The 14,704-nt window shown below is 43.7% G+C and overlaps 1 protein-coding gene across 1 annotated transcript in view; it reads left to right on the top strand.

Annotated features, from left to right (window-relative positions):
- Positions 1–8,823: 8,823 nt before the first annotated feature.
- Positions 8,824–14,704, top strand: part of KCNK1 (potassium two pore domain channel subfamily K member 1) — a 34,052-nt gene continuing 28,171 nt past the window's right edge. Inside the window, exon 1 of the mRNA XM_068676187.1 lies at positions 8,824–9,988. Coding sequence (XP_068532288.1) covers positions 9,634–9,988 — 355 coding nt within the window. The 5' untranslated portion in view covers positions 8,824–9,633. The remainder of the gene's footprint in view (positions 9,989–14,704) is intronic.

Here is a 14,704-nt window from a genome sequence, read left to right on the forward strand (position 1 = left end):
TACTTCCCTTTGCAGAGTAAACACAAAGAACAGTACTTGTCATTGTGGCAATGTATCTGATTATTGTCAATTAAAACTTTAGTATTATCATTATGTTTTTATTTTATGTTGGTGAGAGATCTGATGTTGACTTGAGAAAACAGAAGTCCATCTAAAGCTTATAGCCTGCCAGAAACAACACAATGTTTTATACAAGCTGTTCTGGAATTAATTTAACATCAAATCTGTTTCATTCAAGAAACCATGCTAATGGTCAGTTCTGCAGCCTGGTGTAAGATTTTGTCATTAGTTATTTGTACTGAGGTGATGCATAGGACTTCAGTCATAGTTAAGATCTTTTTGTAGTAGGCATGTACAGAAAGTATAAGGAGTGTCATCAAAGTGTCACACGAGAAAGAGACAGCACACAAATACAGGTCACAGGTTGAGCATAAGAGATATTCCTAAATGTGTGTGCGCTGTCTGCTACTTTGTTCAGTGCTGCACAGCACCCACAACACTCCTCTGAACCTGGGAGAGTTAATTAATGAAAGGACAGCTTGAAATATACACGTAGCATTACATTGATTTCATTTCCCTCTTTATAAAAATGTAGTTATAAAATTGATTTGGTGGAGTGTGTAGGAGAAGAGGGCTTTAGCCAGGAGCAAGAACGGGCACATGTATTATTAGTTTAAACAAAGAAGTGGGGGAGGTAGAGAAAATTATAAGGCAGCATAAAATCAGAATACATAGTTGGCAATGTTCAAAAAGGATTGCAAATACTAGTCCCCAATCTCATCTTGAGAAAGTATTTTGTAGATCTGTCTTCAAATCAAGTGTGAGAGATCAAAAGAGGAAAGTTGGCTCTGTAAAAAATATATTTTTCCTCTGAAAACGGGGTTTTCCAGTCTTTTATTCTTGATTCCTGGCAAGGTTGAGGACTTGTTTGAAGGACAGCAGGCTGGATTCTGTGAAAGATTTCAGGAGGGAGGAGGGAATGATTATCTGCTAGCATATGTTGCAATTGTTTCCTATATATGTCTTATGAGCTAGACAGAATAGGATCAGGTCTGTGATGTTTGTTTGGAAAAAAAAACAACAACAACAACAACAACAAAAACAACAACAACAACAACAACAAAAACCAGATTCTTTATTTTATTTCTTTTCCTCTCTCTCTCTCTCCCCTCTCTTTTTTAATTGCTTCATGCATTTCTGAAAATACAGGGGAAAACAGTAAGGTATTTAACAAAGGTTACTCTGTGTAAACTTAAACTTTAAACCATTTGTTTAACAACTGTACACCAGAGAGGTTTCATAATTCTTGCACACATGCCCTCATGAACATTTGGTAAATGCTACAAGAATGCACGGTTCTTTCTGACAGAAATGGATTAAGTGATGATAGTATTAGATTAAAAATCAGTCATCCCAATAGCATAAAATCCCCTCATACTAAAGCTATCTTACTACACAAAACTTTTTCTTTTCTCCCATGATGTTCTTTCTATCCAAGTGTATCTTTTCAGAGGAAAGTGTAATATTTGGCCTCTGCCAAGTAGTGATTTTCTCAAATCTTAAAATGCCTCACATGATTCAAGATTTACAAGGGTATCTTGTGTTGAGTGACAAAATTGTCCTTTTGTACTTCTGAAAGGTTTTCTGGGTTGATTGAGAGTCAGTGGGTGAAAATAGGACTGAAAATCAGTTTTGATTGATGAGTCAGATGACACAGTTGAGAAAAAGTAGGGCACTGCAGCTTGTGTTCCCTCCAAGTGGATAAAAATAAAGGACTAAATTTTCAAAAGATTCAGGTCACTGAAGTAGGCTTTGGTATTCATTATAGCAGGTGCATGTGGCAATAGTACCCATGGGCTGTTCCAGGCGTTGGTTCAGCGAGACAATGAATTGCAGTTCTTGAAATTTAACCCTGCTGAGGCAGAGTTGCCTGGAAAATCGATCTGTCTGAATATCATGGCTAGGTGGAAGTATCACAGATCAGACAGTATTGCTTCTGTTTGCTCATTGTAACTTCTAAGATCATAGCATTGTATTTCCTCAGAGTAATCCCTGCTTACTTTGCTGTGATAATATGGGACTTGGGCAGTGAGGCATGAATACCAAGGCTCGGGTGTGGTGTTCTGTGCTGCACTCCCAGCGCAGAGCTGTCAGGACTGACCAAAGGGAATGGCGCCTGCTTCACCACTACCTTCCAGTATGCTGGCTGTAAAGGCAAAAGGGTTGCCTGTGTTCTCCATCCAACTAGGATGGTTATACGAAAATGTTTTGTGTGTGCTAGCCTACAGACAGCCATTATGCTCCTTCAAGTTGTAGAATCCATCCAACACAGGAAAGATCTAAGATCAGACATGAGTGTTGTGTTGGTGTGCCTCATTTTCAGGGATAGCTGAGGACCCAGGCTAGAGAGTGTTTTATGTACTAGAGACTGCCAACCAGTTGTAAAATGGTTTAAATTTAAATTCTGTATGAATTAAGTCAAGAGCCTGGCCCCAAGAGGCCAAATGGCCACACTTCCTAGCTCTCAGCTATGGGAAAGCAAGTCTTTCTCAGAGCTGCATCCCTCCACCTTCCAGGGCCCCTTACTTCTTGGGCTGTGTGGAGGAAGCATCTGAACGTCATCTTAAGAACCTGCATCATGGCCAGCGTGCGGTGCTCACACAGGCAGCCGCATGCACCACCAGACTCCCTGCTGCAGCAAAGTCACTTGGCCTGGAGGTGATGTGTGGTTACCGCAAGGCCTCACGTTGGCCAGGATGGTCACAGACATCCAGAATTTCACTGTTACAAGTGACAGCAGTTTCAAGAGCTGCCCAGTTCAGAATTGAAGAGCAGTCAGCATCTGAACTAGGCTTCGGCACGCTGTCTCCAGCGCACGAGGAAGTCCAAACGCACACGCTGCTCAGTCTGAGCTAATTACCAAGGTCAGGGAGGCCTTGGAGAGCTGTGCTGTGCTGAGCACACAACCAGAGGCCAGGGAAACAAGCGGAGTCAAAGGCAGCTGAAGCTGAAAGCTTTGGCAAGTTACCGTGACCTTTCCTTGAATGGGAGCGAGGGTGCGTTACTTGTCAGGGCAACGTCACCACGCTGCATGAAGGCTCACTGCTGCATGTCCCGCCACAGCACTCGTCCAGCTCAGCCAGCTGCATAAACTTGTCTGTATGAGGACACACTCTGAGGCAATGCAGAATGAATTAAAACAGGCAAAGGACCTACCAATACTCCCCAATTATAGTAATAAACTGGGAGACTGGGATTGGGCCTCAACTAACCACACATGGAAAACAAGGAATAAGGTGTAACTGCTGAAGAAAAGTTATTACAGACAGGCCGATCAGTGCATAACCTTTTCTGGGGCTTTGTGTTTTGAAAATGTCCCTGAGAAAGCTGGCAGGCTTTCTGTTAGCATCATTTCCTGAGTGCCCAAGGACCAGGGCAGCACCTTCGAGACAAAACCAAGTTCAGTCCAGCTGGTGATAAGATCTTAGCCTCTGACAGCTGTGAGTCCACCTCAGCTACTGCATTCTTCAGTTTTCTTCCATAACCATATTTAACGCCAGGCTGCCAAGACGGGGGAGGAAGTACTAAAAATTCTACAGTGTAGAAGGAAGAGAAATAAAGCATTTTATGACCCCTTGTTTTCACTACAACGTATTAAGTATTTTGACTGGTTTTCCTCTTTTCAGCGTCTTGAACAAGAGGTTAAAAAGATTGATTCTGCTGGCTGACTGCCACAGGACTTAGGAGGACAAGGTCACTTTATTTAAAACACTGAATTTTATTTAATGTAGTACTCTAATAAGGTCATGTTGACATCCTGAATTCTCTGGGTCATTACATTCCTTCAGCATTAATACAATCCTACAAATCACAGATAATTACCTTTCTTCCAAGATGTGACACAACTTGGAACATAAATAACAATGGAAAGTTTGAGGAAGCACACTCTGAATGTACGTATTTATGTACAAGGCCCTCATCACCACTGAGCCCACACCTCTCAGAGTGACCAAGCTCCTTTTTGGATAATGTTCTAGGATAAACCTGACTGCAAATCTATACATGAGATTATTTTTGCCATGACATTAAATGGTTATCTCATTAAAACTAGTAGCTATCAGCTGTATCACTCGGACACTGAGATCACAGGTTAAATATGAATCCTTATTACAACTCTAAAGGAAATTACATTTACTGTGAACAAGGCATGACTCACTTGAGAAAGAATTTGTGCCTGACCATGCATATAAACTTTCTTGATTCTAAATACTGCTACTCCGTGACGTAAGCCTTCCCCTAAGCATAGCCCCCCCAAAACACATACATTCATTCTTTTGCTGTAACAGATCAGTGGTTTTATCCTTTGTGGACAGTGTTGCACCGTTAAGTTAACAGCATAAAATGATTTTTGAGGAAGCCACTAAATCTCCAGCCTCCCTCTTAAATAGAATGCAACCAGGCAGGATATTGGAAATGGTATGGACACAGACTTTGCTGACTCTTTTTCCTTCCATGGCAATATTTCTCCTGTCACTAGTTTGCTTGGTGATAAATTGTAAAGACCTGAATGTGTCTGTACTCTCCTATCACATCTCCATCCTCCTGCCTCATTAAGATGGGAATGAATCCTCTCTTCTAAGACTACTCTTTTCTACAAAGTCAGGCTGAGTTGTTTCAATTTTTGTAACACTCATATTGTTTGACCCAAATCTAGATTATTTCTTTTAGCTAGAATAGAAAGAACATCTTACCCATCTGATACACAACACATGGCAACCCATCTGACTGCTTCTCAACTACATTTGTGTTGGTGTCTGTGAGGACATGATTCTTAAAAATCCTCATCCTGCTGCCCACGAGGGCGTGACATTCAGTCAGAGCCACTAGATCACCTTGTTAATTTGCAAAAAAACACAAATTGAGTATTCAGAAACAATTGTTCGGATATATTTTCTTCTACAAGAAGAGGAAATACATTATGTTTCAACCTCCATTTAACAGACATGGCAGATTATGAAGGATTTTACTCCTCAGAACAATTAAATGTGGCAGAATCCTTAATGCAAGAGAATTCAGAGAATCTTACCTTTATGTCTTCCTTCCTTCATGTGCATGTAATTTAGGACCTATCAGAGATATTTTAGACTTGATACTAACTTTGAAAAACAACAACAACAAACACAACTGAAGGACAAATCAATTCCCTGTTGCTGTTCAGTATTCAGCTGTCAGGGTGACAGTTTTGATATTATTTCATTTTCTCTGCAAGTAACCGTTTACTGGCTCCCACACTGTCCTGGTTCATCCCACTCTCCCCCCACTCTGTTCAGCGTACTTTGAGTTCATGTTATAGGCATGCCAGAGCAGAGCGTATTTGATTGATGATTATTGTCTAGTAGATGATTTGAGTTACTTGAAGTTCTTCAGCACAATTAATAAACTTTTCTTTTCTTTTCTTTTCTTTTTTTTTTTTTTTTTTTTTTTTTTGAGAGAGAGAGAGGAAGGTTATTTTCTCATAAGACATGTCAAAAAGGAGGAGTTTGTGATTTTGCTTTGAGACTAGCTCTAAAAAATAAATTAAAAAAAAAAAAAATCACCTTTCATTCAACTTGAAAGTCTCTGTGCACTTGAATAACTTTTGATTACTTCTTTTAGGTAATGAAAATAGCCTTGATGGTGATAACGGTAACAAATGTGGTTGCTTGCCTTTCCCCACATTCTTCCTCCTCATGGTCTAGAGCTCAGCAAGCAGAGCTGAGGAGCTCCAGCTTCAAATCTCCTTTTTGCAAATTGCCATTCAGCACAGACCAGTCATTGGGCACTGGAAGTTTATCGAGAGCTATTCTTGCTTTCAAGCAAAGCTAGCATTTGTCTCAGGTCATCTTACATTTACTGGGACGAAGACTAGCCTACAGCGGCCCCCTTCTCTGGTCACTCGCTGACTGCCACCAGGCAGTCATCTCCTTCCAGCCTACCACCACCTCCTTGTCTTTTGGTGTTTGGAGCACTTCAGATTTTCATTGGAAATGTGTCAGGATAAAATATTTCTTTAGTTAGCATAAAAGCTCAGAGAAATATAGGCTGTGATTAACACAGAACCTCTTTATTTCAGTTTCATGTCTCCTAACAGAAAGCATCAGTGATTCATGCTGTTCTGAGAGTGCCTTACATTTCATATGTATGAGAGAGGATTTCCTCAGCAAAGGTTAGCAGCCTGTGGAATAGACTAGAGAGGTTCCTAGCCCAGTGATGTGGCAGGGGAGTCATTACATCTCCCTGAGTAGCAGAGTTAGAGCAGGCTACTTACTTTCTGTATAGTTTTTTAGCACCCAAGGGCACAAACACAATTTCTATCTCAGTTGCATGGGTGAATTAGAACACATCTTCTCTTCTACCCTCTCCATTGGGTTCCCTCATGGGACAGGCAGCCTGTACCTGTATTTGCTGTGCCTCAGAACTGAGTTTGTTGCGATAATGAGCACCAGTATCTACCAGTAGAAGTTTTTTCTCACCCTGCTAGCAGCTGGATTTCTCCAGCAGTAAGGAGTCCAGACATCACTAAGCGTAGCTAGTGTATGAGTGATGTGATGATATGGTTTGCTTTATTAACTGGATTAATGGTTTATGAAGAGGGATGATTGCAGTAGGATGAAACTTCCGCTGGAAAACAACAACAACAACAAATAAATAAAAACTGACCTGTAATAGCTTGCTCAAAAATTCATTTCTTGCTGAGGCATGTGGCAGCTTTCTGCTATACAGCACATAATACTGAAATCAGTACACTGAACCCTTGACTAGCTTGATCCTTAACTAGTAAAATGATTTGAAAATGGACTTAATTTACTCTGTAAAGAAAATGAAATTATATACATGCATTCGCATACAGTATTATTATCCTAAATTACTTGCAGTATTATCAAGTAAATATCACTTAAACTCAGAAAACTAAACATTATGACACTTTTCTTTCTGCAAATTTATCCCAAAGAAATCCGTAATTTAATCGTCAGATATGTTAAGGGCTTGAATTTAAAACACAAACTTAAACAACAGTGGCTAAAACTCTGATTGTCCAGACATTCCCTTTGGAAGTAAGAATGTGAATGCTTCAGTGACACAGCTGAGCTGCTCTGCTTTCATGCCTCCTCTCCCCAGCCCATGCCTTTAAAAACCTTTTTTGGGGAAAAATGACTCAGTTACAAGGGCAGGGCAGGTTCTGCTTGGCAGAGAGTCCTGCACTTCTCCCTAGCCCAGCAAGCCTGCAAGTGTGAGAGGTTTCTAAAAATGGAGAATGACTGATTCATAAAAACGGAAAACTGAAAGAGGCCAGTGAAAAAAATTCTTCAACTACCCAGCCACAATTTCCTGTCACTGCTGAAGAGAGGTGTGTTCTTAGGCAAACATTTCTAACCTTTAAACAAATATTTGGCTTGAAGGTTGGGAAAATACTGTTTTATAGCAAAGACATGCCCATTCTCCATCACAACTGCAACTGTACCTACCAGATGTTGCCATAAATTTGATCATATTATGAAGCCTACTGTGTCTGGTGAACTGAGCGCACTTGGTCCAAATGGAGCCCAGTATGTCAGACGTGTTGTTCTAAATGGCTTTTCTATTACAGATTGAGATACTCAGTCATTTGGACATCGAGGGGACAAGTGATTAAGTAATTGGGTAGAGTTGGCCAAGCATTCCAAATTGGTCCATGGGTTCCTTGACCTCTTGTTCTGCAGCAGTGCTTAAATGCGTGCTGTCTTAGTGCAATGCAATAAAGCATTTGTTTGGAATACTCCCTCCAAAAGCTTGTCTGCATTACATTATTTCAGACAGTATTCATTTTTAATCGTCATTTATATTGATTTAGATAGCCTTTCACCTATATACCACCATTTTACAGGAAAATATATATGTATATATGTACGTATATTTTAAAGATACACTGATGACAGTGAAAGGTGCTGAAGTGACGATGCAGGGACACGACTTCTATGCCTTTATCTGTGCTTCTGTCAATTAATTTCTGGACGTGTAGCACAGATTTTCATCAGTTGTTCACTTCAGACCCCTCACCCTAATTTAATTGCACCGTATCCCTATTTGGTGCTACAATTTACATCTATGAAGGAGGCAGCTTGAAACTGTTTCAACAGTTGGAGCCTTTTAACAGTTCAGGAGTTCAGCCATGGAGGAAAAGTGCATCTCTCTACCAAAATACCCAAGTGTCTGTAATGCCCCCTCCCCAGTTGTAAAATTGAATTCAAAAGGTGCAAGTGCAGGCACATCACACACACATTTGTAGGCTGAAGCATGCCTGGGCTCCTGGCACATGACCTAGAGTCTGCTTGTTTGGCCTGCCACGTACGTACCTCCTACAGCACCCAAAGGCACTACCTGGCCAGGCATTCGGCCTCTTTGCCTTCAGGATTACGTCCTGACTATGTGACAAGGGACAGGGGTACGAGCCCCTGGAACAACTCAGCTGTAGGTGGCAGTGGGGAACGGGCCAGAAACTGGATGAACTGTCCTGCCAGGCCAGAGTCTGCCCGTAGCCTCGTTCAGCTGTCGTATGAAAGGAAATGCGAGTGAATCATTCTCAGTTTCTGGCATGCAAAACTGTTTTGTGACTTTCATTTTTGTATTCTCCTCCTCTTTTAGTCCTTACAGCTTAGAGACGTACCTCACAAACAAATATACATTGCTGCACTTGATTTACTCTGTCCAAACTCCCCAGATTAACCTCATTAACTTCCAAATTTACAAACTGCTGCTTTCTTTCTATGGCAGCGACTGAGATGTGGGGCGAAAGCAGCCGGCTCCTGCTGGGTGCGGTGCTGAGATCCCATCTTGTTTACCAGAAGCCGTGCTGGCGAAGCCACACATCTCTCCTTCTCATTTCATGTGGCAGGGAACCTTCTTTGTGGGTTAACCGTGTGGTTGCTGGCCAGACCTCGAGATGGGCACAGGAGGAATATTTCAAGTGAGGCTTGGGAAGATTGCTGTGTTGGGCCATCACAGAGGGCTGACTGGATGGTGTGTTACATGTAGCGTTATCACTGGGCACTGATATGAGAACCAGCTGGGCGTTTCTTATGATCAACTCTAAGCATTTTCAGGAGTGCAGCACTGAATACGAGGAACTGAGCTCGGATGGGGCTTCAGGAGGCCACCAGCTTCCAGCCCCAGCCCCGAGCAGGCCCCGTTGTGAAGCCAAGGCTCGGAGGAAGCTCCCTCTGACGGGACCTCAGCGCCCACCGCCCCGGAGGCACAAACGCAGCCTCCCGCGGGGCGCCCCCGAGGCGCTGAGCCGCGGTGCCCGGGCTCCCCTCAGGCGTGAGGGGGGCGGAGGGGCGGGGACCCGCGGGCACCTCCGCGCACAAAGGGGCCGGAGCGGGCACCCGAGCGGGCGGTTCCACCGCCGTTACGGCCGTTGGGCGGCGGTTGGCGGCCGTTGCTGGCCGTTGGCGGCGGCGGGCCGGCCCCCGGCCGCGCTACCTGCGCCGCGCCGCCCCGTGAGCGCCACATCAGCGCCGCTCCGCGCTCCCCAAGCCGGCAGCGGCAGCCGCAGCCACGGCAGGCGGCGGCTCCGGCCCCGGCCCCGGCCCCGGCCGCGCTCCCCGTCCCGGGAAGATGCTGCAGTCGCTGGCGGGCAGCTCCTGCGTGCGGCTGGTGGAGCAGCACCGCTCCGCCTGGTGCTTCGCCCTGCTGGTGCTGGGCTACCTGCTCTACCTGGTGTTCGGCGCCGTGGTCTTCTCCTCGGTGGAGCTGCCCTACGAGGACCTGCTGCGGCAGGAGCTGGGCAAGCTGAAGCAGCGCTTCCTGGAGGAGCACGCCTGCCTCTCGGAGCAGCAGCTGGAGCAGTTCCTGCTGCGGGTGCTGGAGGCCAGCAACTACGGCGTCTCGGTGCTCAGCAACGCCTCGGGCAACTGGAACTGGGACTTCACCTCCTCCCTCTTCTTCGCCAGCACCGTGCTCTCCACCACGGGTAAGGCCGCCGAGGCCCGGGCTGGGCCCCCCGGGGGTGCGGGGCCTGGCCCCGGCTGCGGAGCGGGGCTGAGGCGAGGCCCCGGCCCCAGGCGGCCGGTGAGCGGCTGGGAAGTTCGCCTCGGAGCCGGGCAGCCGCTCGTTCACCGGCTCGTGGGTTCACCTAGTTAGGGGGCATCCCGCGGTTGAGGGGAGAAGAGACGCTTTACACAGCCAGCGCCGTGCTGCAGAGGCTCTGAGTAACCTTGTCTGCAGGCACCGAGCTCCCGTCCCACCTGCCCTTGGCTCCAGGAGGGCGGTGGGGTATCTCGTGGTGGTGATAACAAGGAGGCATCCCAGAAATGAGCTGGGCAGAGTGGAAACGGGAGGCATCCCAGCCACAGGGTGACTTCCCGGGACTGTCACAGTTTGCTTGTGTAAGCTATCTTTTATGTAAGGTGCACAACCCAGGACAGCAGTGGTGCGACCTCCCACAAACACGTACATTGATGCCCTTGCTACATGTTAAATTATTAAAAGTGAAACTGTATTTTAAGTCCGCCCTACTTAACACTAAGAGCAAAAGTATTGACTTTGGTTAATTCTTAAAGAGGCAGGCACTGTGCTGATTGCCAAGCCCCCACCTCTCATCCCCCTGTCCTCTCCTGAACTTTTGGTGCCTTTGAAAACACAGCAAGGTGGGTGCCCATCTTCTGTGAACTCTGGAATGCTTTTAGAGATCTCTTCTTAGGGTCTCTGTCTCCTTTGAATTTGTCTGAATTTGGTGTGGGGGTGGGGAGATGACACCTTGCTGTCAAGCTGTTTAAAAAAAAAAATCTTCCAGATTTGGTTTAATATCTGTGGGTGAAAGTGCATGAGCGACTGAATTACTTACTGAAATAAATAGCCAAGGCTTTTTGAATAAGAGAAACTTTAAAAATTCACCCTAAAACTAGTCCAAACAAAGGGCCTTGCCCTCTAACTGATTTGAGTCTTGGCAGTACATTGGTACTACTGTAAATGATGATTTTTTTTTTCTCTGCCCTGAAGTGATCATTCTTACTGTTAATGGAAATTTAATGAGCTGATATCAATAATGACATTTAATATTTTGTAGTATACTTACTTGATCATGTTTTGGCACTTCCTGAATGATTAGGACAAGCATTGACTTTTTTTTTTTTTAACAAACAAACAAAAAACAGTCATTGAATCTATAGATCAGGTTGTCAGCTCATTATAAAGAGTTGGATTTTTTAAATTTCTTTTTATATTTTATTTTTTAAAATAAGGTTATGGATTCTACTCCACCCCTTTGGTCCTACTAACTATACAAGGAGTTTATATGAAGAGAAAGTGTGATATGCTTGTGACATATGCAATTAAATGTTTCCAGTGAATATATTTTTAAGCTTTAATCAATATACAGTAGCAATAGTAGTGAGACAAGCACAGAACTGTGATAGTACTTCAGTGCTTAACTCTTATTTTTCAACAGTAAGGACAAACATGGAAAAGGGAACCAGTGCTGGTGGTACCAACTGATAGTTGCTTCTGGGCTAGGAGAAGCAATGAGAAATTGCAGGGAGTGCTTGAATGTCCCATATGTTCAGCTGACTGAGTTTGCCATTTATCATGTAAATAAATGCACACCTACCTCCTGTTCAGAGGACAAAGCTTATCTCACAGCCTTCTAGTTTTCTATATAAAGCATATGGGGAAAGCGTTTAATTTTAGCATGCTCAGCTCCACTTCTTTTTTTCCTCCCATCCTTATTGTGTTCTTTGGCTTCTTACTAGCTAGAGAAAATCCTTGAAGGAAATGATAAAGCTACTTACAAAGTCTGAATTATTCTTCAATGGAGGACATTTGCAGATTAGATACAATAAGGCAAATTTTTACTTGGAAGAAATTGACAGTGCACATGCAGACTGTCACAGGACAGTCACAGGCTGCCTGAAGGGTGGGTGAACAGAGGGCAGCAAAATGGGCTGGGGGTGAGGCTTCAGTAGATGACAGCAGTGACTGGCAGCAGGTTTAACGACTTCTAACATATTTATTCCTCCCTGTACAGATTAAGCAGTCATGCAGAATGACATATGAGCAGTCTGCAAGATGAAGCAATTTGGTCATTAAGCACTGACAACATAAACACTAAGAATGTACAGTTGTGTGCATTTAAATAGCATCTGTCTTGCAAACTCATTACAATTATGTCCTTACGCACACGTATGGTCAGTGCTAGATGTCATGAATAATTTTGCTGAAGCAGCTGTTTCTGGTTGGCTTTGTTGTGGGGCCATTATTAAAGACAAAACACATTTGTATAATAAAAATGAAATAATGTTTTGCCCTTGCTCTCCCAGGTAGTGGGCTTTCACTGTTAAGCTCTAAGATTTTACTGCATATCAGTGCAATATGGGAATGCTGCACCGTGGGGAATACTGTAGGCAGAACAGAATAAAAAAGGAAGATGATATCACTTGTGCTGGAAGGTTTGAAGAGTAAAGTGGCTTTTACTTTTGAAGGAAAACAGATAGGAAAGGAAGGGAGATGCCAATTTAGGAACTTAAGGCCTGCATTTTGACACACCTTTTTTGGAAAGGGTCTTTTTAGCGTAGGGATATACTACAGCATTTCATGAGAAAGGAGGATAAGTCTTATTCTGGCTGTCTGGCTTTGAGTATTTTTCCTCCATCACAAACATGTTTAAGGGTTTTACTTAACATCTGTTCACCAGAGGGGATGGTGAGAAAGAGCTTATTCGGATCCTTCTCTTTTGTGGCAGAGTTAGCAAGATGCACTTTGCCCTGACCTCAGGAAAGGTGAGGAGAAGTTGTCTTCCGTAACAGCAATGCACATTTCTCATTTTTGTTTAAGAACAGACTACATCCTTGTCTAAACCACAAGAGTTTAGACCAGTAAGAAGAGGGAGGAGAGAGCTGTTAGTATTCAGATGCTTCTGAAGCCCATAATGTGGCTGTCTGTGAGGTGGTTAGTGGGTATCAACATCTGCAGAAATTAGCCTGTACCAGTTTAAGTGTTGTCAATGGGGACTGGGTTATGTTATGCCACACCATGAGGAGTGATGCCCAAGGTCCATGAGGCACTGGCTTCAGTTTTCTGCTTGCTGTATTTTGAGAAGAGTGAAGAGATCTGTGTAATAACTGTAGCTAGATGCTGACAGTGTCTAGTATCTTGAAAGTGCTCAGGTGAGGAAGTAGTAAAGAAACAGTGTGTCTTTCAGGGAAAGTTTTAGTGTTCAAGTTACATAGTTTATATGAGCTCTACTGGCAAGCAGTATGAGGAATTAATGAACGTATCATTTGCTTCCTAAGGGCTTTCTCTGTTAGGTCTGATTTCTCACAAGCATTGTTACTGATGACTTGCAAGAGAAACTAAGCTCTGCCTTTCTTCTGAAAGACAGCAGACTGAGAGGTGGTGCTGGAGTCAGTGGCTGTGCTGCAAAAGAAGGTAGGCTTGATATGAAGTGATTAGGGAGGGAAAACCCTGTCAGTCTGCATCATTTTCTCCATATTCTTCTGTCAAGAAACGGTCTTTCTTATATTTCTGCCTCCTGGGGGAACAGACCCCATATCCAATGCAGACTTAGTGTGCATTATGAATCTTGACAAATCCATGGACAATTAAGGAATGATGTGAAAGCATCATGATGTCTTTGCAATAAGCCACTGTAAGATTCATGCACAACAGAGTCCTCAGGTTGAAGAGGCCACATGGGAATTTCATAACGTATGGAAGAAGGTGAATTTAACTTCATTAGAAGAAAGATACTTTAGAGGCTTTAGGCAAAGCAGGCTTTTATTTGTTCTAAACCACTCATGGATCACTTAAATACCTTTGAATTGCAGCTACTGACCAGGTCTGGGATGCCAAACTTTGGGAAGGAGCTTTTAAAGAGTTGTTAGTTACTTAGAAAGCAACAGGAAAATGGAGCTTGCTGGAGATTATCTAGGAGATGAAACTAAATGTGCTGTGCTCTGCAATAGAAGGGTGTTTGTGCAGGAGTACTGGTAAGGAAAGCAAAGGAAAAGAAGAGGCAAGTTGAGAAAGATGCCAGAGCAGGATTACATTCAACATGCCAACTGTTTGGATGTTGACTTAGGATGTGAGAAACCGCATTCTTTTCCCTCCTTGGATCTGAACACATACCCCAGGACAATGGTCTGATGTTACAGACTGCTCTGGCATCAGACAGTCATAGCTGCTCCCTCAGGCTGTTCCCTTCCAGACAGATCAGGAACGACTGTCCCGTGATCTATTGGGGTGATAGATCAGGAACCAGACATCCCACTTCTTGCTTTGGTAGTATAAACACAAAGGGAAAGTCCTTCTGTCTGCCTGTGTGTCTGCTTTCCTCTTGGGGAAAATCCCAATTTATAAAGACCACAGAGCAGCTCCAGACTTGCTGCTGCCATATTTCAGTTTGGGCCTAGGATTAAGGTGCTGTCTCCTGGGACATGGGAAACTTGAGTTCTGCTGAATGCTGTTCTCAGAAGAAGGATTTGAACTACGGTTTTCTAGTCTTGAGGAAGAAAAAAACAAACAAAAAACTACCATTCCGTATGTTAGGAAGCTGTAGGAGAAAACAAGAGGAATACATATAGAATAAGACAGGAAAGGTAGACTAGATGCTTCTGGTTTCCCCATCTTAGAATGTAAAAACATGGAAACATCCAAGACAAGTAAAACAACCTCAAATTTAAAATTACCCAAG

The sequence above is a fragment of the Anas acuta genome, chromosome 3, assembly GCF_963932015.1.
Source record: "Anas acuta chromosome 3, bAnaAcu1.1, whole genome shotgun sequence".
Taxonomy (NCBI): Eukaryota; Metazoa; Chordata; class Aves; order Anseriformes; family Anatidae; genus Anas; species Anas acuta.